This window comes from Cotesia typhae, unplaced genomic scaffold, assembly GCF_013202065.1.
Source record: "Cotesia typhae breed Kobodo isofemale line unplaced genomic scaffold, CoteBio_Ctyphae contig_4, whole genome shotgun sequence".
Classification (NCBI taxonomy): Eukaryota; Metazoa; Arthropoda; class Insecta; order Hymenoptera; family Braconidae; genus Cotesia; species Cotesia typhae.
Window position 1 is genome coordinate 8995030 of NW_027423748.1, and position 24140 is coordinate 9019169.

At 31.0% G+C, this 24140-nt stretch overlaps 6 protein-coding genes across 10 annotated transcripts; 4 read left to right on the forward strand and 2 right to left on the reverse strand.

The window, feature by feature from the left end:
* Positions 1-161: 161 nt before the first annotated feature.
* On the forward strand, positions 162-6855 carry LOC141526954 (RNA-binding protein squid). The gene is made up of 4 exons (XM_074242127.1): positions 162-286; positions 1023-1263; positions 1564-2172; positions 2496-6855. Exons 3-4 carry the CDS (start codon positions 1753-1755, stop codon positions 3009-3011), a joined length of 936 nt encoding a protein of 311 aa, XP_074098228.1. The 5' UTR covers positions 162-286; positions 1023-1263; positions 1564-1752; the 3' UTR covers positions 3012-6855.
* Positions 6856-7403: 548 nt separating this feature from the next.
* On the forward strand, positions 7404-11678 carry LOC141526953 (uncharacterized). 3 transcript variants are annotated; one of them, XM_074242126.1, is made up of 5 exons: positions 7404-7498; positions 7594-7648; positions 8241-9109; positions 9182-9472; positions 9541-11678. In XM_074242126.1, the coding sequence occupies exons 3-5, from the start codon at positions 8255-8257 to the stop codon at positions 11377-11379; spliced, it is 2985 nt and encodes a 994-aa protein (XP_074098227.1). In that variant the 5' UTR covers positions 7404-7498; positions 7594-7648; positions 8241-8254; the 3' UTR covers positions 11380-11678. The 3 variants fall into 3 exon arrangements, with proteins under 3 accessions (XP_074098227.1, XP_074098224.1, XP_074098225.1); XM_074242123.1 differs by having other exon boundaries at positions 7411-7529; XM_074242124.1 differs by having other exon boundaries at positions 7455-7529; positions 7574-7648.
* Positions 11679-11766: 88 nt separating this feature from the next.
* On the forward strand, positions 11767-13120 carry Rpl18a (ribosomal protein L18A). Its single transcript, XM_074242148.1, has 3 exons — positions 11767-11843; positions 12165-12344; positions 12722-13120. The coding sequence occupies exons 1-3, from the start codon at positions 11826-11828 to the stop codon at positions 13055-13057; spliced, it is 534 nt and encodes a 177-aa protein (XP_074098249.1). The 5' UTR covers positions 11767-11825; the 3' UTR covers positions 13058-13120.
* Positions 13121-13713: 593 nt separating this feature from the next.
* On the forward strand, positions 13714-16058 carry LOC141527134 (F-box only protein 6). Its single transcript, XM_074242452.1, has 4 exons — positions 13714-13939; positions 14411-14969; positions 15292-15441; positions 15590-16058. Exons 1-4 carry the CDS (start codon positions 13932-13934, stop codon positions 15779-15781), a joined length of 909 nt encoding a protein of 302 aa, XP_074098553.1. The 5' UTR covers positions 13714-13931; the 3' UTR covers positions 15782-16058.
* Positions 16059-16247: 189 nt separating this feature from the next.
* Positions 16248-20243, reverse strand: In (inturned planar cell polarity protein). 3 transcript variants are annotated; one of them, XM_074242449.1, is made up of 6 exons: positions 20098-20243; positions 19600-19823; positions 19241-19526; positions 17450-19127; positions 16913-17079; positions 16248-16830 (listed from the first exon to the last, which is right to left on the reverse strand). In XM_074242449.1, the coding sequence occupies exons 1-6, from the start codon at positions 20098-20100 to the stop codon at positions 16342-16344; spliced, it is 2847 nt and encodes a 948-aa protein (XP_074098550.1). In that variant the 5' UTR covers positions 20101-20243; the 3' UTR covers positions 16248-16341. The 3 variants fall into 3 exon arrangements, with proteins under 3 accessions (XP_074098550.1, XP_074098549.1, XP_074098551.1); XM_074242448.1 differs by having other exon boundaries at positions 20093-20243; XM_074242450.1 differs by lacking the exon at positions 20098-20243 and adding an exon at positions 19891-19999.
* A 459-nt stretch (positions 20244-20702) lies between these two features.
* Positions 20703-23330, reverse strand: Fzy (cell division cycle 20 protein fzy). Its single transcript, XM_074242451.1, has 6 exons — positions 22923-23330; positions 22711-22850; positions 22113-22487; positions 21719-22016; positions 21323-21639; positions 20703-21231 (listed from the first exon to the last, which is right to left on the reverse strand). Exons 1-6 carry the CDS (start codon positions 23030-23032, stop codon positions 20900-20902), a joined length of 1572 nt encoding a protein of 523 aa, XP_074098552.1. The 5' UTR covers positions 23033-23330; the 3' UTR covers positions 20703-20899.
* Positions 23331-24140: the final 810 nt, after the last annotated feature.

Sequence of the window (24140 nt, forward strand, 5' to 3'; positions counted from 1 at the left end):
AACTAATTTTTGATTCTTGGCAAATTTTACCTCCAAAAAATAAAATGACTCATCAACTAACCAGCTAATTATTTTGACAGGACTGTATTTATAAAACCATCTGTCAGAAAATAACTATCTTGACAATTAAAATCATAAAAAAATTAATTTAACTTTTTAGATTAGATACTTGAAGGCAATCCCATTGGTCAGCAAAGAATTAAAAAAAAAAAAAAACAAAGCTGCCTGGCCAATCAAGCTGTACATACACGAGAAAAAGGAGAAAAGAATAATGATGAAAATTAAGGTAGGCGACATTTAAAAATTTTATTGAAAAATTATTTAAAAAAAATATAACACTGAGTTGACAGATATTAAACATTTTTTTAGAATTTTATAGCAATTAAATTATTAAAAATTACAAGTGAAAATTTTTAGAAGCATTTTTTTTATTGTAATTAATCTGTTAAAAACATTTTTTAAATTGACAGCTGACTGCCAAATTCAGTATTATTAAAAAAAAATTTCACATGTGGAAAATTTAAAAAATTCCACATGAAATTTTTTTTTGTTATAATTGAATAAAATTAGCTAACTTTAGTATTATAAAAAATGACATTAAAGTTAGCTGTCAGTTGACAATTTTTTAATTTTATTTAACAAAAAAATTTGTTCCAAAAAATTGTATTTTTTTTAATTTATAAATGTCAATTTTTTTACCATAATTTATTTTTTATAAAATTTTTAAAATTATCAAATATGTGCTACATTTATAAAAAAATTAGCGCCATAGACAGTGTAATATAAATGTGACGTGTGTACACATATGATAAATAAGTGTAAGTGTCATCCATCTTTACTTACTTAATTTATATATTTATATTTTAATTTTATATAAGTAGTCAGTTTGAGTTTTGAGTTAAAGTGTTGGTTGTTATTCGTAGCTCGTAGTGTGTTTTGTCCTTGTCATTGCTGGTAGCTGAGAGTTGGATCTAATGGCATATAGTTTCATCTTTATCACTGTCTTTGTTTTAACTTCTCAGGTTTATATACATATATTTTGAGCTTGGCTGGTTTAAAGTGTGTGGGAGAGAAGGAGAGAAGCCGAACTACCAGCTAAAGACTACCAGTACACAAAGAGAATAAGCTACAGTTTAACTGGTGAAAGATCTTGGTCGGCATCGCTCATCGGGGTTTGCGCAGGCGAAATACCACTCTCTCGACACCGGTAGAATTCACGATAAAAAAAAAACCGCATTCGAGTAAAAAAATATATTTAATAAGGTATGTTACATATTGCATTGCATTTTTATATAATTAATCATCTGTATCAATATAAATATAAATTATAAAAAAAAGAATAAACATTTATTTTATTTTATTTCATTTAATTGATGTAAAGTATGGTGGAATTTTTTTTTTTTTTTATTTTTTTATTATTTTTATTTTTGGATTGTAAATGTGGGTTTAAAATAATTAAAAATTAAAAATTAAAAAAATAAAAATGAAATAAAGTAAAAGTTGCAATAAAAATTTATTAAGTATATTTTATTAAGTAGCCGGACGTGTGTTTGATACTTTCAGATAGAGTAGAGAGAGATAATAAGTGCTGAAACTAGTCTCTTGTTGTGTGTATGAGTGTGTCGGTACACGGTGCGTCTGTAGCGAAAATAAAAAGAAAAAAAAACTACGAGTACGAACACGGACAGCAACGAAAGAAAGGGACATAAAAAAAAAGTAACTCGAAATCAGAAGGCATAAGAAAGTAAAGCTATGGCGGCTGTTGACTGTTATCAAAATCAAGTTGAGAACTCAAACTCTTCGGGAAATCACACTGATAACGATTATAACACACAGGACAATCAAAATCAGCAACAGAGATCCGGAACGATGCAACGAAGCGGTAGTAATAATGGTGGACAGTCAATGGATTCTAAAAATCAGCAACAAGCAACTGCTGGTATACCTGGTATGGACGATGAGCGTAAATTATTTATTGGTGGTCTGTCTCGGCACACTACTGATAAAGAATTACGTGAGCATTTTGGTAAATTTGGAGAAATAGAAAGTATAACCGTTAAAATGGATCAACATACCGGCATTTCACGTGGTTTTGCTTTTATGGTTTTTACTAACCCTAAAACTATTGATAAATTGTTGGCTTCTGGTGAGCATTACATCAACAAACGCAAGGTTAGTTTTTTATGAAATAATGAATTTTGTTAAATTGCAATTTACTTTCTTAAATATTAACGTTTTTTCAGATATAAGCTCATCCCGATGTTACACTCATCAAGAGCTTTCATTTGAGTACCCGCATGCATTTTTATATATTTTTCATAAAAACATATAAATATATGAAAAATTGATGTGGGTACTCAAATGAAAGGTCTCGATGAGTGTAATGTCGGGGTGAGCTTATATTTTTAAACATGTCAATAGTTCTCAAGATACAAGGTCATTTCTTAATTGTGTATCTAGAAGTCAAAAATCTAATTTTTGTGAATAATTAACAGGTGGACCCTAAACGTGTGAGCAAAAAAGCACAGCACGGAAAAGTATTTGTTGGAGGACTGACACCAGACATGACCGATGACGACATAAAAGCATACTTCAGTCAATTTGGAACGGTAGTTGAGCTACAGGCACCCTTTGACAAGACAAAGAACCAGCGCAAGGGCTTCTGTTTCATCACCTTCGACTCCAAGGACGTCGTCTACAAGCTGCTGAAAGCGCCCAAGCAGACGATAAACGGTAAGGAGGTTGATGTTAAAAAAGTTAAAGTAAACCCAGAGGTTAACCGCCAAGGATTCTGGAACTTCGGGTATGGGTACAGTTACGGAGGTGGCTACAATTACATGCCCGAGTACACCAACGGATACCACGGAGGCTACGATGAAAACTACAGCAATTACGACTCTTACCCGGGGTACGAAAGCTTCGACAACCACGCGAGTTATACGACAGCTGTCAATAAGCCACGAGGCAACGCCCAGGGTCCTAGACAGTTCCAGAGACATCAGCCTTACTAATTATTCGATATTTTTTATTATTAATCATTAAAGATTTAATTATAACCAGCAGTTGGACTTATGTTATGATGACTCATAGAGTGCAATCATCTGTCAATGACTTTGGGAAATTTTCATCATTTCAAATGTTGATATCTAATGATTTTCTACTATTCAAGTTTAATGATCACCTGGCAGGTATGTCATCCAGGTTTTAAGTAATCTAATGGTTAATAAATTAATCATTTTTTTTTTTCTTTTCGAATTATGGTAGATATATTATATATTATTCAATTAATTAGGCTCTAAATATATAATATTCATATGTGGAGTCTGTGTGTGTAACACTTTTTACTCATTACTTAATCATGTCTATCATTATATATTTTTCTTTATAATTATTATTAATATTTTTCTTTTTTTGAAATTATTATGTAGTTTATTACAATAACAAATATATATGTAATTAAGTAACAATTATGTAATTAAAATTTAAATATTTATTTGAGTAAAATTTTTTTTTGCGAAGAAAATTATTTTCTTTTTTTTTTTTTTTTTTTTTTCGATTTTTTTTCTGAGATTGAAATAATTTGATAATAGAGTTTAATAAATTACTCAAATAAATGATAATATATTTTAGTTATATAATAATTATATTTATAGGAAACCATTTATAATTATTTAGGAAAACAAAGTGCCTTCAGAAATGCGATATGATCGAATTTTTGAACGTCTAGTTTTCTTTATTACAAAAATAAAAAAAAATAATTACAAAAATATATATATATATATTTTTTTTTTTTACTGAAATGAGGAAAAAAATACTATAATAAAATGTGTATAGATATATACATTTATATTATGAGGCGTGCAATAAACGCAAAGCTAATCAACGTTAACAAAATGAGAGGAGACGACCGGGGAGCAGGAGAACTCATGAGGTTACAGCCAGAATTCGACGTGATCCAGATTATTGTTCAGATGCTTGGACAAACGTTTTTAATGATTTAAGAAATCATTTCTTAGTATTTAAAAAATATTTTCTCCATTTTTCTTTTTTTGAAATTATTATGTAGTTTATTATAATAATAAACCTATATGTCATTAATTAATTAATAATTATTTAATTAAAATTTAAATATTTATTTGAGCAAAATTTTATCTATGATTTTTTTTGCAGAGAAAATTATTTTCTTTTTTTTTTTGCACGCCTCATAAACGAAGCGTTATAAAAAATGTGTTGGAAATTATTCGTAACATGATTGGTCAAATATATCATAAGCATGAAAATATATTCAGGCGCAAATTACATTCTAGTTTTTAAAAAACTAAGATATGACTGTGTATTTGTATATCAATTTATACATTTTATTATAGTGTTTTTTTTTCACCTAAGTTAAAAAAAATATATATATTTTTGTAAAAATTTTTTTTTTAATATTTTATTCTATTATAATAAAAAAAAAACTAATCGTTTAAAAATTCGATAATATCGCATTTCTGAAGGCACTTTATTTTCCAAAAAAATTATAAGCGGTTTCCTATAAATACAATTATTATGTAATTGAAACATTATTATTCAATAATAAATTTTTCTTTACAATTATTGATTAATATTTTTATTTTTTTGAAATTATTATGTAATTTATTATATATACAACAAATATATATGTAATGAAGTAACAATTATGTGATTTAAATTTAAATATTTATTTGAGTAAAATTTTTTGATAAATATTTTTTGAGATTGAAATAATTTGATAATAGAGTTTAATAAATTACTCAAATAAATAACAATATATTTTAATTACATAATAATTATATTTATAAGAAACCATTTATAATTATTTAGGAAAACAAAGTGCCTTCAGAAATGCGATATTATCGAATTTTTGAACGTCTAGTTTTCTTTATTACAATAGAATAAAATATTTAAAAAAAATAAAAAAAATAATTACAAAAATATATACATATATATTTTTCATTTAAAAATTTATCAATAATCAGTAATAATATAACGATTAATAAAGTAAAAGTAAGAGTAAGAACATAAAAAAAAAAAAAAAAAAAAAAATATTTTTTCTCGCGCCTTATAGAACAAATCTGTGCAGTTATAACAAACTGCACATATTCTTGTGTATATATTTATATGTTAGACCACTATACACATTTGATGTACACTTGTTATTATTAATATTATTATAAATATTACTATTATTATTATTATTATCAATAAATAAATAAATTGAGTGTACACAAGTTATATAGAAAGAATAAATACGTATTTATATACTACGAGATCTATTTGTGCGTGCGTGCGTGAACAACAATACGAGTAATGATTGCTAAAATAACTCGATAAAAAAAAAATTTTTTTATTGGAATATCGTGTTACTGATGCCATAAGGGCGTATAATAAAAATTTAATTTTTTTTTCTAAGTCCATAAAAATTTTTAGTTTGGAGAAAAATTTTTTTTTGCATTTCTTCACGATTTGTACAAAAATACGTTGATTCCCAAAAAAAAATTTTTTACATGGCCTTATGGCATTTGACGTGAGTCCCAAGAGCCATAAGAGCGTGTAAAAAAAATTTTTTTTTAAAACTAACGTATTTTTTCATAAAATGTGCAAAAATACATAAAAAAAATTTTTTTTCAAACTAAAAATTTTTTTTGGACTTAGAAAAAAAAATAAAATTTTTTTATACACTCTTATGGCATCCGAGGTGGGACCTTTTGCCGGTATACACCTTTGTGGCATCTGGAACGCGATATAATAACGAAGAAAAGAAAAAATATAAAAAAAGAAAACACTGATAATTATGAAAATAAATTTAAATTGTAATTATTTACTGTTGTGATTGAGGCATAATCCAGAGCATGAACCAGTGATTAGTGATAATGACAAAAATACACATAGTCGTAATATCATGCATTGAAAAAAAATATATTTATAATAAATATAAATACTGAATATTCATTTTTTTATCGACATTTATGATTGTAAATTTATAATAATTTTTTTTTATAAATTGTAATATTGTTCGTGGCTATTTTATTATTTTGTCCGTAAATTGGATAAATTAAATTGAGATATTTGTCAATTGAAAGAAACAAAACAAAATATAGACGAGTGATAAAGTTTTACTGATTTACTGACTCAGAAAAAAAAAAAATTATAATCATTGTCTTTACACATTTACACATACATTTTAATGTAACTAATTACAAGTTACATTGAAAGAAGACTGTTTATCATATTATAACTTATAGAATTTGTATAATTAACTACTGGTCTTCGAATTATACAATAATTTATTGTAATAATAATAATAATTATACATCTGATGTCTAAATTGTATTTTTATGTCACTGTTGTAATAACTCAAAATTTATAAACAACAAAAAAAGGATGAACAGAGTGAGAGAGATTAAGAGAACAATTGTTTAGTAATAGATTTGATTATAAAATCGTTGCATTGGCATTTGAGTAATGCCAATATATATAAATATATATTATTGCATATATATATGTTTACATTGATTTTTGGAAGCATTGTTATTTGTATACCAAGTATGCAAAATTCAATGAAATAAATCTATATCACTACACAAATAAATGTTTGCATGTAAAAATAAGTCCGTTGACAAACTCGGTTATAAAAAATATTAAATAATAACAATAAATGATAATAATTAAGTGAAGTGAGTAATTAAAAGTACAATGGATTTAAATAAATAAATACTATTATCAATCTTCAGTAATTGATAAATATTTGTTATATTATTGCTATTTGCTTGTTTCACCCATGGCACGCTGTATATTTGAATTTATTAATTGAACATAAAGATTATACTAAAATAATTATATCTTTTTTTTAAATTATTTTTTTTTGCACCAGTTATGTTTTTTGAGTCGTCATATACATTTACTATTATTTTACTTTGTTTTAAGTACGTGTAAATTTATTTTTAAAACATTAATTTTATGTCAGGGGTAAAAAATATTATTTTGATGTTTCAACACATAAAAACACCCATTATTAGGATAACCCCACACATAAAAACACCCATTAGGGATAAGGGGAAGTTGACAGATATTAAAAATTTTTTTAGAATCCTTAATATAAAATTGGCATCAATTTATTCGTGATGTGATTGGTCGAACATATAATAAGCATTTAAATATATGCAAACTCTATATTTAGGCGCGCGCAAATTCAAATTCTAATTATGATTAAAAAAAAATGATACGTCTATATATAATGTATATATATATATATATATATATATATGAATAACATCAGTCGGCATCAAAGTACACCATCATTACCGTTTATTTAAAAAATACACGTCGTACAACACGTACTTACTATTTACGCGTACGCAATATAGATGTTTTATTTGTTGACTTGACTTTGTAGTTGATGACTTGTATGTTGTTTTACGTGTACTTAGTGCATTTCTCGCAGTCGTGTGAATAAAAGTCCTGGATAATCTAAAATCATGTAAGAAATTAAGAACTCAATAAATTTACATGTAAGTTATGAAAGTGATGGAGCAATAATTTAAATAAAACTCAGTAATTTACTATTTGTTATAGCAATCAGAATCAGTGGCAAGTAACGAGTGTATAAAGTTATGAGTTATAATAAAAGGTAATTTATTAATTTTACTAATTAATTGTGACGTTCCATTAAATATCATGGTAAAAAAAATTAAAAAAAGCAATTCAATTGATCTGTCAAAAATTTATAATTACTGTTATTATGTGCTATTTATTAATTGTGATGTTATGATTAAAAACGATAAACATATTGCGTGAGACATAATTAAAATTAACATTAATATGGAACGGATCTTGCTAGACAGCTGACAATTTTTTTTCTTTAAAAAAAATTAATTGATTCTTACAAAAAAAATTTGTTTTATAATTGCATCAATTATTTATTGAAATTTTTACTAGGTCAATATTTTTTACTATAATTTTTTTGATACATAAAATTTTAAAATAGCTTTCAGATGTTTATTAATTTCAATATTTACTTTATTTTATTTGAGGAGCTATGGTACTAAAATTGAGAGATATGATAATTTTTTTAGCAAATAAATTATAGCAAAAAAATAAGGAAAAAAAAATTGACATGTAGAAATTTTAAAAAATAAAAAATGCTATTTTTTAAAAATAATTTTTTGGAACAAATTTTTTTAATTTTTTTTTTTTTTTTAATTAATCTAATTTTTCAACAGAATTGACCAATAACATGGACAGTGAAGCAATAGTAGAGCAGTTGAACAACTCTCAAAGCAGAATGGAAAATGGGTCAGTCTACGAGCCAATGGAAACATCTGAGCCAGAAGGTGGAGAAATACCAGCAGATAGTGACCCGCTTTCAATGGATCCTTCGACAATCGACACCGACGGTGACACTTTTCCAATGAACATCGAGGTCCCGTTTGTAGAAAGCGACAATAACATAGAAAATATATCCAACACATTGCCAATAATAGACGAAGATGGATCAGCAGACATCCACCTTGTCCAGGCGATGTCTTTAGCTTCGAGTTCCCTCGAGTACGCTTCAGTTTCCGAGTACCGAGAGACGGAAAATCCAAGAGTCGAGTGTCTGCTGGGCCAACATCGTCTCATCAGGACGGAGCCAAAGTCTTGTCCTAGTTCAAGCTCTAACTCTATTTTATTTGCTTCAGAAGCTCAAAGAGTACCTGAAGTAGAGCCTAGTCAGTTGAGTAATTCTAGTAATAAAAATGACTCCAATAAGAGAGCTGAAACTTGGAGGTCTCAGGACGACGAGCTCGATTTTAAGACCCCAGTACCCTCTTACGGAACTCCTGTAAATCCAAAGACAATTAAACGCGCCGGGCCTTACATCCTGGGGCCGCTTATTGGAACTTCTCCGGTCAGAAGTATTGTTCAATGTCTCGCCAGGAAAGTCAGGACTGATAAGTACTATACAATTAAAATTCTTACTCTTAAAAACGATGGCGAAGATGAAACCCAGGATGATCGTCAAGGAAAAATGCTTCTGCATGCTGAATATTCTCTACTGAGCTTATTGCAAAATCAAGATGGTGTTATTCATCATCACGGATTTTTTAAGGTAAAATTTTTTTAATTTATAAAAATTAAAGTAGCAAAATTTATATAATAAAATTAATTTTATCAATTTCAGGACTCTGCATTAGAAGAGAAAGTCGTTGGAAAAACTCGAATTTATACTGGAAGAGTTGTACGAAGACTTTGTTTAGTTCTTGACTGCCTTACGGCTCATGACTTCAATCCACGGAACGAAGAGTTGTTAAATCTCCAACATCATGTAATTCGGGAGAAAAAACTCTCTGAAAAAGAGAGTTTACTGATATTCACCGACACTGTTAGAATAGTCGCGGAGTTGCATAAAAAAAATATAGTTCACCGGGACTTAAAATTAGGAAACTTAGTATTGAATAGAAAAACGAGAAAAGTATGTGCTTTAATTATAAATATTTATTTTTATGAATGAAATAACAAAAAAAATTTATTTTTTTTTAGGTAACCATAACAAACTTCTGCTTGGGCAAGCACTTAGCCAGTGAGAACGACCTTCTCAAAGACCAACGAGGCTCACCGGCTTACATATCACCAGACGTTCTGTGCGGTAAGCCTTACCTAGGAAAGCCGTCAGACATGTGGGCGTTGGGTGTCGTACTATTCACGATGCTCTACGGGCAATTTCCGTTCTACGACAACACTCCGACCCAGTTGTTCGTGAAAATAAAGGCCGCGAACTATCATATTCCTCCAGACAACCGGGTGTCTGAAAAAACAATAAATTTGATCCGAGATCTGCTGGTTCTCCAACCAAGCCGCCGTTTGACCGCAGTCCAGGTGCTCGAGAGCCTCTCTGAAATAATCTACACCTTCAAGAGTCCCGTGACTGTCGGCGAGGAAGAACAGGTGGTGCCGGACATCAGCGACCTCAAGGACGACCCGGTAGAAAAAAGAACCGAAGTAGTGGAGAAGTCAAAGCTCCGCTCTTCGGATCTTTTCAAGCAGATAAACTTCCGCGAGCAGATGCTCCAGCTGATGAACCAGTCTCAGAGTCTTCTGGTGCCTCGAGCTCGCTCTTACGCTCAGATTCCCGTGCATCGAGTCAACTCAGACCCTCGGGAGCTGACTCCAGCGGAATTGGAGATGTACCGGCATTTTATTCCCAATGAACAGCGTCAGCACTCTCACGGTTCCAGTCGCCGGGACAATGTCATGAGAGCTCGTACTGCTTCTAGGTATCGGCCTGGGTATCCTCGTCAGCCTCAGCCTCAAAATCAACCTCCTCAAACTGCTCAACAAAATCCTGAAAATCTAGCAGCACTGAACAGTCATTCTAACGCAAGTCGCTCGTTGAATTGGTGGTACCCTCAATTGTCAGCGTCAAGGACAAGTCAGCAGCTGGCGCGAACTGGTGTTGAATCAAGTGCCAATAACAATTCCACGCTACGGAATTCTCCGATGGTGCTCGGAGTTCCATTAGCAGGAATGGGTTCTCAGAGCGAGTCTATGATTCTGAGACCTGCGGTTCCGCCTTACCGGGAGCCTGATCATCTTTCTAATTCCAATCCGGTAAATGTAGCGAATCAGAATGACAATCATAGCTCGGCTTCCAGCAACAGATATGATCATGCTAGAATGTCGATGGCTATTAGAGCTTCGTTGATGCGACGAAGTCAAAGAAATGCCGAGCAAACTCGCTCGGCTTCTGCTGGCGTTAATCGCTCTGTTCCTGTCAATGGAGAAGAGATTCGCAGTCATAGTCAGAGTCAGAGTCATAGTCGGTTTCGCGAAGCAATTGTTAATCAAATTGTATCGATCAGAGCTAGGATCCAGCAACACCGGATCAATAATATTGAACGGCAAATTGAAAGTGTCAGGAATGGAATTTTAGCTAACTCCAGAAGTGGTGGAAGTAGATACTTCATTGCTAGGCGCAACTCTATGGCCCACTCCAGACATTTGCCTTATATGACCAATTTGAGATATTTATCGACTATTCGTAATATTTCTAATGATATTTCGAGGACCAGAGCTGAAAATAGTGAAGCTAATTTAGATTCTGTGATACATAATAATAATATTAATAATAATAATAATAATAATAATAATAATAATAATAATAATAATAATAACAATAGCGTAAGTGAAAGAAGAAATTTGGTTTCCAGAACAGGAACTAATAATGATAGAAATATGGAGCCTAACTTTGCAGACGCTTTACAGCAAATAGCTACCAGACTTGGCCAATCTCTGCAATCAAGGGAGTCTAATGAAATTGGTAGGGAGTCTCGATTAACTCAGCATAATTCTAATGAATTTATGCGTGACCAAAATAATTAATGTTTGAGTTCTTAATTTTTGAAAAAAAAAATTGGTGTTTTTTTCTGAAATTTATTTATTTATTTTTATTTAAAAGATATTATTGTTATTATTATTATTTTCATTATTGTTATTATTGTTATGATTATAATTTTTATAAAATAAAATTAAATTTCACATAAAAAAAATTTGTAAAATTTTAAAATTATAAAAAAAGTAAATTTATCTTAAACAAAAAATAACTTGCTTATGTAATTTGTTATTTTAACAAAAATATAAATTTTATAAATTTTTAGTTCAATAAAAAAAGTAATTACATACTTTATTTTTTAAATATTTATTTATGTGTTTAAATTTCCCGCTTTTTATCATGCGCGTCAGCCATTTCAGTTTTATTTTTTAGTTCCTGTAAAACTCACGTTACTACTTTCTTTTGCACTTAGCTCGACTTGCATCAAGACGTTACGATGAAGGCTAAAGGAGAGGTAAGTTTATTTATTAATGCATTTATTTTATAAAAAATTAATAATTGTCACCCTCAATTAAAAGGCAATGTCTTTTTTTAAATTACTCACCAAAAGTCGCAATCTAGTCGCGACTTTTTCAAGATGCGTGAGATAATTACTTGATTTTGAGGTTAGATGTACGGCATGGTTTGTGATGTGTCCGTTTTACCTGCGTAAAAATAAAAATTCAATCATATATATTTTATATTTATCAAAATTTTTGTTTTTATGAATAAAATTGTCATTAGTAATTTTTTTAATGCTTGAATCCAAACTTATTTAAATTTTTTTACTTTGCAGTTGGTGGAGTATGAAGTCATTGGAAGAAAACTTCCAACAGAGAAGGAAAAGACTACTCCTCTGTATAAAATGCGCATCTTCGCCCCCGATGCCATCGTCGCTAAGTCCAGATTTTGGTACTTTTTACGTCAGTTGAAAAAATTCAAAAAATCTACTGGCGAAATTGTTTCTTTGAAACAGGTAATTATTATGTTTGAGTATGTCACGCATATGTGTGGACATTCCAGATATTTTTTTTGACAATTTTTCTCTATAAATAATTTATCTAAAATATTTTAACTTTTTTATATTATTAAATTTATTTTTCAAGAAAATTTTTATTTGTTTTTGTTAAAAAATTTTTAAAATTTTAATTAATTAAAAATTTTTTGTTGATTTAATTACAAATTGAAAAAAAAAATCAATTTAATTACAAGTTAAATAAAAACAAATTAATTCAATTCCAAATAAAAAAAAATTTTTTCAAGTTTCTAATTACACAACTTCTTCAAAAAAAATTGTCAATTGACAATTGATGTTTTTTAATTTTTTTAAATTATTATTGTTTCATTTTACAGATCCCCGAGTCAACTCCAACTAAGATTAAAAACTTTGGAATTTGGCTCCGTTATGACTCTCGTTCCGGTACCCACAACATGTACCGCGAATACCGTGACATGTCAGTAAGCGGTGCTGTTACTCAGTGCTACAGAGACATGGGCGCCCGTCATCGTGCACGTGCTCACTCAATCCAAATTATTAAAGTGGAAATCGTGAAAGCTGCGAACTGCCGTCGACCACAGGTCAAACAGTTCCACGACTCCAAAATCAAATTCCCTCTTCCCAAGAGGATCCATCACAAAAATCGAATGCCGCTTTTCAGTGTACGCAAACCACGTACATACTTCCTTTAAATATACGCTACGATTTTGTGTATTATTAATATAAATAAAAAATGGATCATGTAATTCATACTACATATTTGTTATATATTTTTTATCTTATTCCAATCAATATTTTATTTTAAAATCTGATCATTTTTTACAACTCTAAATTTAGCCGACGCTTTTAATTTTTTGATTTTTTCTAATTATTAGATAACTAAAAAATATTTTTTAAAAATTGCACTAGCAGTTTTTCAAGTTTTTTTACAAATGAAAATTTTTTTTATTATTTTGTAATAATTTTTTTGATAAAAAAAAAAAACTTAAAAAATATTTAAATGTCGGCTAATTCAATTTTCATTAATTTTTTAGAAAAATAAATTAATTATTTAAAAAATTGATATGCAATTCAATTGCTAGCTAATTTATCAAGGCGTAATTTTTAAAATGAAAAATGTTTTTCTTATTTCCGGTATCATTAATCAAAAAATATTCAAGGTGACAGCTGAATTTTATTTTACAAAAATTGTCAGAATAAAATAAAAAAGTAATTTATTTGAAACTTAACGCATGTTTGAAAAAATCTATTACGTTATTGCTGACTCAATATCGATCTAAATATATGTACATATAATTACATGCCCATATACGTTACACAAATAGCATTAGTACCAGTATTGGTATGTGTAGATGTTGTCATAATAAGTATTACGATTTACGATAAAAATATTTTATTTTTTTCATGCCCAGTGACTAATAAAATAATTGATATATAGGTTATAAGTGTGTAGTTTAAAATATTAAATATTTATTTTTAAAGGAGTGTTAAATTGAAATTAATAAAAATATTAATTAAATAAATTTTTATCAGTCAGTGAAATAATACCTTTAAGGTTATATTGACATGTCGGGGTGAGTAATTTTTATTTATTCATGATTAATTAATTTATCAATTACTTTAATCAAACACAAAATAATTATTTAATTGATATTTTTAAAATAGTGAATTATTTTTTGTGCATTGTCATGTCCAAATTTTTCAATAATTACTATTGTCATTTTTTATAATTTTAAATAAATATATTTTTTTTATGTAATGTCAGCTGTTTTTATAATTCTTTAAAAATTATATTTATTAGGATAAAAATTAATTTAGCAGATTTTTAATAATTTTTCAAAAAAATTAATTATGAAAAAAAGTGACACTTAGAAAGTAAAAAAAAATAAAATTTTTTAAAAATAATTTTTTGGAGCTAATTTATTTGTTAAATAAAATTAAAAAATAGTCAAGTTAAATATTATTATATTTTTGCTGTCTAAATATCACCCAAAATTGCGCAAATAGTTTATGACTAACACTAATAAAATTACCAAATATTTCAGGTTCATAAGTAAAATTCTTGGACTACGACCGCAGCGAGTTCCATTCGAAGAAGACGAGAACAATGGTCTGATGCTTGCAGATAAATACATCCCCGAGGAATTAATTGGAGAGTTGTTGTGCTACGTGGACCACAAATCGCTGCTGAACTGTCAACTGGTCTGCCGAAGGTGGAAGGATCTGATCCGCGAGTATGTTTTCAGGAAGAAGGCCGAGATGACGTTTGGCCAGTCGCTCAAGTGCTTGAACAACTGCGAGGATCCCTGGAAAATCTACTACAAGATTTGCAAGAACAATCCTTTCGAGCGAAACTTGCTGAAAAATCATTCAGGGCAAGATGGATTAAAGAAGCACTGGGTCATCACGCGACAAGGTGGAGATCACTGGAAAATCGAGAGTCCGCCGGTCGGAGTCCCTCCTCTTCCAGAAGATCCTGTTTTTGATGGAAGCAACTCGTGCTTCGTCACTTCTTACAGCCAGTGCTCCAAAAGACAACTCATTGATCTTTTGGATGAAGGATTGTCTGATGTTCTTTTGGATACTTTCCAACCAACCATCGAAGTAATTAAAAATTATAATTACATTTTGAAATTAACAGACATCTGAAAATTCTTGGAATTTTTTTAATGAATCAATTATTATGAAAAAAAATAATTTTAGAAATTTGCACTTTTAATTTTTTTAAGTTTCTGCATGTGGAATTTTTTTTTAGCAAATTTTTGGGCAAAATTTAAGATTTTCAAAAATCGAGTAGATTTTGAGAAATCTAAAAAAAAATTCAAAATTTTTTATAAAACTTTAGATACATATTTTTGAAAGTATAAACTTTGATATAAATTGTCCCCTTCAATGATCAACTGATTGATGAATTTTTTTTTTTAAGGTCGGAGAGTGGTACAGCTGTCGTTGGGATTGTCCAGCTAAATATGATTGCATTGTGTCATTACTTGATAAGAATGACAAAGAATTGGATGTCTATGTATTTAGAGATAACCTTGAAGATGATAATGATAAACAAAATAAATGGTTACATGTAAGTAATCGAACATTTTTTTTTATTGATCGTTTTTAAAAAATTAACATTTAATTAAATGCTTAAAAAGTAACAGACTTAATTTTTCAGATTATCAATAAACTATAAATAAATAGAATTTTCCTTTTAACATTTTCTCTTTTTACAGTTCACTCATGAATTTAAAAACTACGGACCCGGTGTGAGAAAAGTATTATTCCAGCACAGCGGTAAGGACAATTTATTCTGGGCTGGCCACTATGGAAGCAAAATGGCTGGAGCTTCTGTCATAGTAAAAGTGGAACCAAAAACCGCCAGCGGTTCGCCTAGAAAACGAAAATCTAGTATAGAGTTAGACTAGTAGGTCATTAAGTTAACTTAAAACTTAATTAAGAATCTTGTTGACACTTGGCAAGCTAACTGTTAGGCTTTTGAATCTTTGATATTTATAATACTTTTACAAGTTGATATTAAATAAGTACAGTTTATATTAAATAATTAGTTAATTTAAACTGTTGCTGGCAACAATTATTCTTAAGCTAAGTACTTAATTGGTATTCTAAATAATTTTTTTTTTAATGAAAAATTTGGATTTTTGATTAATTAAAAATAAATTGCATCGTTTGTAATATAATTTTTATTTTTTTATAGCAATTTTTTTAACTTAAAACTAACACAAATTTTAATTAAGAAAATATTTATTTTAATTTAAAAAATATCACAATTCTTCCTCTTAGTCTAAATTTTTAATTATTATATTAACATATATATATATATATATATATATATATATATATATATATATATATATATATATATATATATATATACATTAAAATATTATTTAATGGTTCATATTGCAGGCACCGATACGAAGTAAACAAAAAATAATCACAACTAGCAATTGATAATTGATTACTGTCAATGCCATGTAGTTTGAAGTTTAAAAGCCATTTCAATCAAATTTTGCGGAACAGAATCTTCATAACACACATAAAATTCTTTGAGGCAAGGCGTCTCGAACAGCCGCCCAATCACCCAGAAATTAATACCCTCGTATTCGAATAAAATTCCGTGCTCTTTTATCGCCACGAGATTTTTATTAATTACTACACTGGCTGGATCCTCAATAGCCAGGGTCTTAAATCGGACCGTGTTGCCCAGCAGCTTGTGGATTGTATGAGCGCACTCGTTGAAGGTATTAATCACATCTGCGTTTTTCCCAGGGTTCTCAATCGTCCTCGAGGACATCAGCACCCCTTCAAAAGGGTCCAGATGCACGTAGTGTATCAACACATTCTTGGGTCCGGTGGTGATGCGAATTGGAGAAATAACTTCTGATTGACTCAGCAAGCTCTCACGGATGTCTGTGAAATCAAACGGACAGTGCTGCTGCTGGTCACAGTCTTGCTGTAAAAAAAAATCAGTGGATTAATTTTTCTGGTTTTAGAAAAAAAATAATGGAGTTTTTAATTTTTTTTTATCTGCTTACACGGTACATGTCTATTTCAGAATCACTGTCGTCAGACTCAACTCTTGATTGGGCGAGATATCTTTCTCTTAATGCTCGTCGGCCTAAAATTGGTGCTCCATCATCACTTTGTTCACTCATTGCTCCTCCTTGGCTCAATGATTCTTCAGATGCTTGAAATGAGTACACTAGAAATAAAATTTTAATTAATTTTTAAATGAATAAAAAAATTTTTTTTTCTTGTTAAGAATGTAAAAATTCACTGAAAAAATGAAAGAAATTTTTTTTTTTATATATTTTGAAAGAAAATTATTGAAACCATTATTATATAAAAAAAATTTTTTAATTACAAAATAAAAAAATTTTGAATTTCTTATTATCAAAATTGAAAATAAAAATTTCCCAACTAGATTTTTTGGATGCAAAAATATCAAAGTTTTTTAAAATTCTAACCAAATAATTTTAAAGAATTCTAAAAATTTTATTTCGCATTATTTTAATAAATTTAAATTGAATAAGATAAAAAAAAATTTTTTTCTCTAACCGAAAAAAACTTACTCGACCCAGTAATAACAAGACTTTGCTCAGGACTCCTCTTCTTCAAAATAGAAGTAACCTCCGGAACTTTTTTAATAGTCCCACAATTGCTCTTCGCCGGTGCATTAGAATTATCCGAGGACTTGATCAACCCCAGCAAATTTTCCGCAATACTAAGATGTTTTCCCCCGATTTTATCTTTGAGATCAACAGTCTCCGGTTTGGCATTGGACGCGATCCACTTAGCAGCATAGATGGGCACGCCGACTTTCTGAATGTGCCTGAGAGTTTCCTGAGCCTCTTCGACATAAAAAATATCCGGGCCGTCCTCAATAATAGTTTGAGACGTAGTCCCGCTTTCAAACAACGCAACAAGAAACTCAGTTTCGTAGCCGACGACGAGAACAAACCACTTGGCATCAGGGGCGCAGAACTGAGTCTTAGGATCAGTGATGATCCCTCGGTGGCAGGACTTGGGATAGACTAACCGCCAAACGACCAAGCTCTTGACCGGTTCATTCTCCATCAGCTCCAGCAGCCCGTTCATCCTCAGAAAAGAGTGAACCTCCAGAAAGTCCAGATGCATGATGTGAGAAGTCAGCAAGTAGCTTTTGTGATAAACGCAAGTCCCGAGGATGGTGTAAAGCCTCTGGCACTCCATCGGGTCTTCGTTCCACTCGCGGCAGTCCATAGCCTCCATTTCATTCAGCGCGCAGTCTATTTCAAACTGGGCATCCATCGGCAGCTGGACGTGCTGAGCAGCGCCGACTATTTTTTCAAACTCGCATTTTTCTCGCCGCTGGATCGCGGTTTTTATCTGGTGAACCTCGTCGTCAACCGGGTCCTCGTCGTTGTCGATGCCCAGCAGCCTGGTGAACGCCAGGTAGAACATGTGGTCCAGCTCCAGGTGATTGTACTCATCAGCGAAGCATTTGTGCAGAGTCGCGTAAGAAAACTCCAGAGTTCTCACAATATCGTTCATTAATTCTCGCGATTCCTCGAGGCTGTACCAGCGCTCGGGAATAGCCAAGAGCAGCAGCTCATCATTCCGAGCTACATACATCACATGGATCCTCTCGCTTCCCACAGAAATAGTCGTGCTGGTAGGAATCGCGCTAAAAGTCTCTGGAAGAAGATGATTCAGCGTGACAAAAGCGCCTCTCGCAGAACACAAAATTGAATTTTGTGACTTGTTCTCCGATCTCGGGTACGTGTACATGACTCCCTGCAACTCGGGACCGGTTTCCGACAGCCCGGATGTCTGGAGGTAAATAACTCCAAAAGAGTAATCCAGCAGCGCGTTCATGAATTTTTTACTCCGCTCTCGGTCCACCAGCCGACGAACTCGGGCAGATTGTCGGGGAATACTAGAAGGCTCGTCTTCGGTAACTTCTATACCCGCAACTCGCTGCAGCTGGAGCTTCAGGCTCATTGGTGATGATATTTGGTTCAGTAAAGGCTCTATATTCTCTGTTGTCACGTCGTAGTCGTCTATACTTCTTAGCCAGTCTCCTATTTTTATGTTCTTGTTTTTTATTGCTTCGCCGTCGGGGATGAATCCTGATACCATCACTCTTACTTTGTCGGAAAAATCACCGGGGACTATTCCTAGATAAGCTTCGCATAAAGTTGCGCGCCGGCCTAGTTTGTGACGTTTTTCTGGATCCACCCACAGCATCACTTCTTTTATTTCACCTGCCTGGAGTTTATAAAAATATAAATAATTAAAATTTTGTTTTATTAAATAATGACTCTTGTTAAACTGCACTGTAATTTTTTAACTATTATCCTTTTAATAATATGGATTAATACCTGATAATCTTGAAATTTAACTTCTTTACTCCCTTCCTTGGAGGCATTGCCCTCCTGTTTAGAATCACCCTTGGATTTTTTATTCCTCGTGCTATACCTCTTGCTCTCGCGCCTTCTGATCAATCTCATAAGCTTTCCAGCTCGGGTACTTCGTTTTCTTTTCAATTCCGGAGGCGGTGATTCTGGCTTCTCGGGTTTTTTATTGCTCCCAGGAGTCTCGGACAACGATTCTATATAAAATACTTCGCCCAAGGGTCCTATATCTGTTTCCCATTCGGCGTAGGAGCTAGAATGAAATATTTAAAAATTTATTTCTCCACAATTAAAAAAAAAAAAAAAAAAAAAAAAAATTATTTTACCTGTCAGTGTAACTTTCACTGTCAGAATAATAAGACCCGCTGGAAGAGCCACTGTCGCTAGCCCACCACTCGTCGTCATCTTCATCGTGCTCTTCATCGTGGTCATCTTCTTCGTCCTCCTCATCGATAGTCGCAGTGGTTCCCTGTCGCTCCTCGTATCTCGTCGAACTGCTGGCTGCTTCTTGCTTGTCTAGCCTGTTGAACCTATCCATTCTTCTGTTGTGCTGTAAATAAAATAAAATAAAATATATAAGTAAGTAATAATGATAAAACAAAAAAGTAAAAATTCACCCGTGTTATTTATTTACTTGGACTCGTGACTCGCGACACACAAACCAGAGTATAACTACTAAATATACAGACTATAGACTAGCTGAGCTTGACTTAAATGTCTTAAAAAAAAAACCGGTAAGCTAAATAACAATAAAAGAATGCCAGGCAAGGGGTCAGATGATTACCTGAAACTATACCTGTGTTTTAAAGCCAAGCTCACCTTACCATTGGTGTAGGATTCAGGGGAACGTAACTGTTTTTTTACGTCAAAATAATCGTAGAGGGGATTAATGGGCATGTATAAAGTATATATTATCTCCACGAGGACTCAACGAACCGCCAATCCTCCTTCATCATACATTAAAAATAATCCAGGCTATTTATCAAATTGTTCCGAGCTGCTAAGCTCCACCTCAGCAATACATAATAAAACTTTGCGGGTCTCAACAGTTAATATTTACTCGCAATCTTGCAGTCACTATCTGAACACCGTGAACTATAAATAAATAAATTTTTGCATTATTAAATATTGATTAAATATTTAATACTTGATTAAATATTGACATTTTTAAAGATATAAGCTCATCCCGATGTTTTTCTCATCAAGAGCTTTCATTTGAGTACCCGCATGCATTTTTGATATATTTTTCATATATACATATACATAAATATATAAATATATAAAATATATGAAAAATTGGTGTAGGTACTCTAATGAAAGGTCTCGATGAATGTAACATCGGGATGAGTTTAGATCTTTAAAATTTTTTTGCTTACTCTCTTAATAATATAGATTATCATGGATTTTATTATTATTTAAAAATTGATGATTTATATCAAAATACACGCTATTTATTTCAACAATCGCAATCACCAATTATAAAAAATTTTATAAATAGTTTAATTCAGGTAGATTTTATTCTAAGTCAGGATGTAAAGATCCTTGTCCTGTAATTGGTAAACAAAATAATCAAAGTATAAGTTTAAATATAAATATAAATAATAAAAGTTAATTTAATTTAATTGATTATCGGATAGATTGTTTTAATTTTGAAGCAACAGATTTAATATTAGTGTGCTCTTTCTTCTTTTTGAGAGGATCTGTCTGGAAGCACTTCCAGAGTCTCAGTGTCTCGTCTCCACCAGCGCTGAGCACTGTCGTGCCGTCTGGAGACATAGCCAGGTGCAAAACTCTGCTGGTGTGTCCGGTTAATTCCGCAACTTTAGCCATCGACGGGTACTTCCATATTGTTAGCTGGTTTTGGGCGTATCCGTGTCCTGATACTATTTCCTTGTAGGTCGTTGACCAGAGTAATGAGCATACTTGTGATTTAGTGTCGATGGTGTTTAAGCAGGTGCCTAAAAAAATATTTTTAAATTATAAAATTTTTTTAAATAAAAAATTTTATAATTTAAAAAAAAATTTATGTTTGATAAATTAATAAATTACCATTATTGCAATTCCAAAATCTAATTGTCCTATCAGCAGTACCACCACCACTAGCTAAAATATTTGTCTGCCATGGACACCAGGCTAGAGCTTTGACAGCAGCTTGATGATGATTAAACGAGTATAAAGCTTGACTATGCGCGTGGTGTTGTCCACCAACAGCTGACCATATTTGTAGCATATTATCATTACCACCACTTGCCAAATATTTACCGTCGGGTGACCACTTGAGACCACAAACTTCCTGAGAGTGCCCGTTTACACCTGATACTACGTGCTCGCGTTGTCGTACATCGTGGTGTACAATCTGTCCTGATCTGTTCAATAAACAGTAAATAATTTTATTATTCAATAATTAACAACTAATTACATTTTTAATAGACAATAAATATTTACCTGCAGCCAGTAGTCAAAATGTGAGAATTCCAAGCCAAAGAGCCAACTCTTGCAGCGTGTCCGTTCATAATTCGGACACGTTTCATTTGACTGCAATCCCAGAGCTCGGTACTACCAGAAGGCATTCCTACTGCTAAATAAGGACCCTCCTGGATCCAAGCTACTGAGCAAACCACTTCGTTATTTTCTAACTCGAACAGCTGTTCTATTGTTCCAGAAGCGGCGTTCCAAAGGTAGACTGTCGAGCCGAGAGCAACTGCTAGAATGTTACTTGGTGACCAGTCAACTAAATTTAAGTCTGTAAAATAATTTTAATAAATTACTCTTGAAGAATAATTAATTGTAATTATTAATTAAAAAAAAAAATAAAAATAAAAATAGATAAAGTACTTACAGTAGTCATCAACAATTTCAGGAGCGTCGAGAATACGATCAGGAGCTTGAGGAATGTACCGAGATGAAGTTTTTACACTAGCTGGGGTCTTTGTTTGACTGTAAACAACTCTCAAGGGGTTTTGATAGCCCTCTGGAGGAGCTGGAGCCTTGTTCTGGTAAGACAGGACTCGCTGGTTGCTGATATCCACCCCAGTCATAGTTTCAATTAATCTTTGCATCTCTTTTTTCGAAGGACTGGTTTCGTTTTTATTGGCATCTTGCTCAAGCTTGGCCTGGGTCAGCTTGTGGTAGGCCAGGTCAAAGTTAGTCGTTGTCCTTGAAGGAATAAATCTATCTCCACCACTTGGAGTTTTCGGAGTCGTCACATTGCGGCCTAAATTTCAATTAATTTTATTAATTGTGATTATATTTAAAATTTGAATTATATTATTATTAATATTTTTTTTGCCATAATTTATTTGTTATAAAATTTTTTAAATGATTAAATATATGCTAAATTAATGACATTTAATTTTTGCAGTAAATTTAAAGATTATAATTTGATTAAATTTGTAAAATAAATTTTTATCTTACAATTTATAAATATAAATACATACTTGGAGACTTTTTCCCACTCTTGGGTGTCTTTTTTGTCCGTGTTTCCGCACGTTTTGTTGGTGTTTTGCCGGGAACCATGATGTTCATCATCGAGCTATTGCTCATCGGCTTTCTCGAGTTATTTAACGACGTACTCAAGCTAAAAAATAAAATTAAAAAATCAAAATAAATTATCATCAATAAAGAATAATATTAAAAAATAAAAACTCACTTAGCGGATGATTCCAGGCATTTTTTCTGCCATCGAGGAGCAGGTCCTTTGATAGCGTCGTCCATGCGGGTTATGTTGCTCAATTCTTTTTGAAATCTCAAGTGTGACATAATTAGTAAATTGATTTATTAATAATAATACTAAATAACAATCTCCAAGCAAGTAACAAGTCTATTAACAAAATCTAAATGTCAATATTTTTTATCAACGCTGTTTATTATTTTTTCACACGATTTATTTTATTATTATTTACTCAGATGTTAAAAAATTTACTTGCAATATTTTAGCCGCTTTTTTATTTATTTAATAATTAAAAAATTTTATTTTATTAATGCTTGAGTAAATTACATTTATAAAAAGTTTTTTTAGCGTGTAACGTCGTGTTTTGACTATGGCTACCGAAATTCAACTTTTAATAACCGTTATTATGGTTATGTGTTCAAATTTATTCAACTTTAATAAGTGATTTGAATTTTTCCCGCCAGTTGGCGCCTGCGTAGAACTTCCGCGCGCTCTGATTGGTTGGAAGATGTGACGCCATTTTGGTGGCCTCACTTCTCTACGATTCGTTAAAGGTGAACACGGCCGTTGGTTTAGCTTTACGTTATCGCAGTTATATTTTAATATTTTTTTGTTTCAAGTGCGTAATTAAATAAATATAAGTGTCAGTGTGTAGTTTTATAAGTTGCGATCATAAATTAAGTAAAATTTTATTGTGTCAAGTATTGAATGCGGTTTTTTTTGCACTTCTAAATTGACAGCACCAGTGGGGTTTCTTTTTTTTTTTTTTAACATTTACATGGAATTAATAATAACAATAAAAAATTATAATAATTAAAATGAAGAGATGATTTAAAGATATTTATTACTTGCTTGGATATGATAACGCAGTTTTTTATTTCATAATAATTCAATAAAAAATTATTTTGATTGTAATTAATATGTCGGTATAAATAAATAATTTAAGTATAAAAAAAATTTTATTTTTTAGCGACAACAGGAGCTCCAGTCTCTTCTTTCCAAGATTTGCAGCACTGGTGAGTCAGTATTTTTTTTTTTTTTTAATTGATATTATTTTTGATTGAATTGTTGGAATATATTTTTCGAGATTTATTTTGAAAGGAAATAATTTTTAAAAATGAATTATAAAAAAAAAACAAGATTTTGTTTTGAAAAAAAAATTTTTTATTTTTTTTTTTAAATATTGCTTATTGCAAT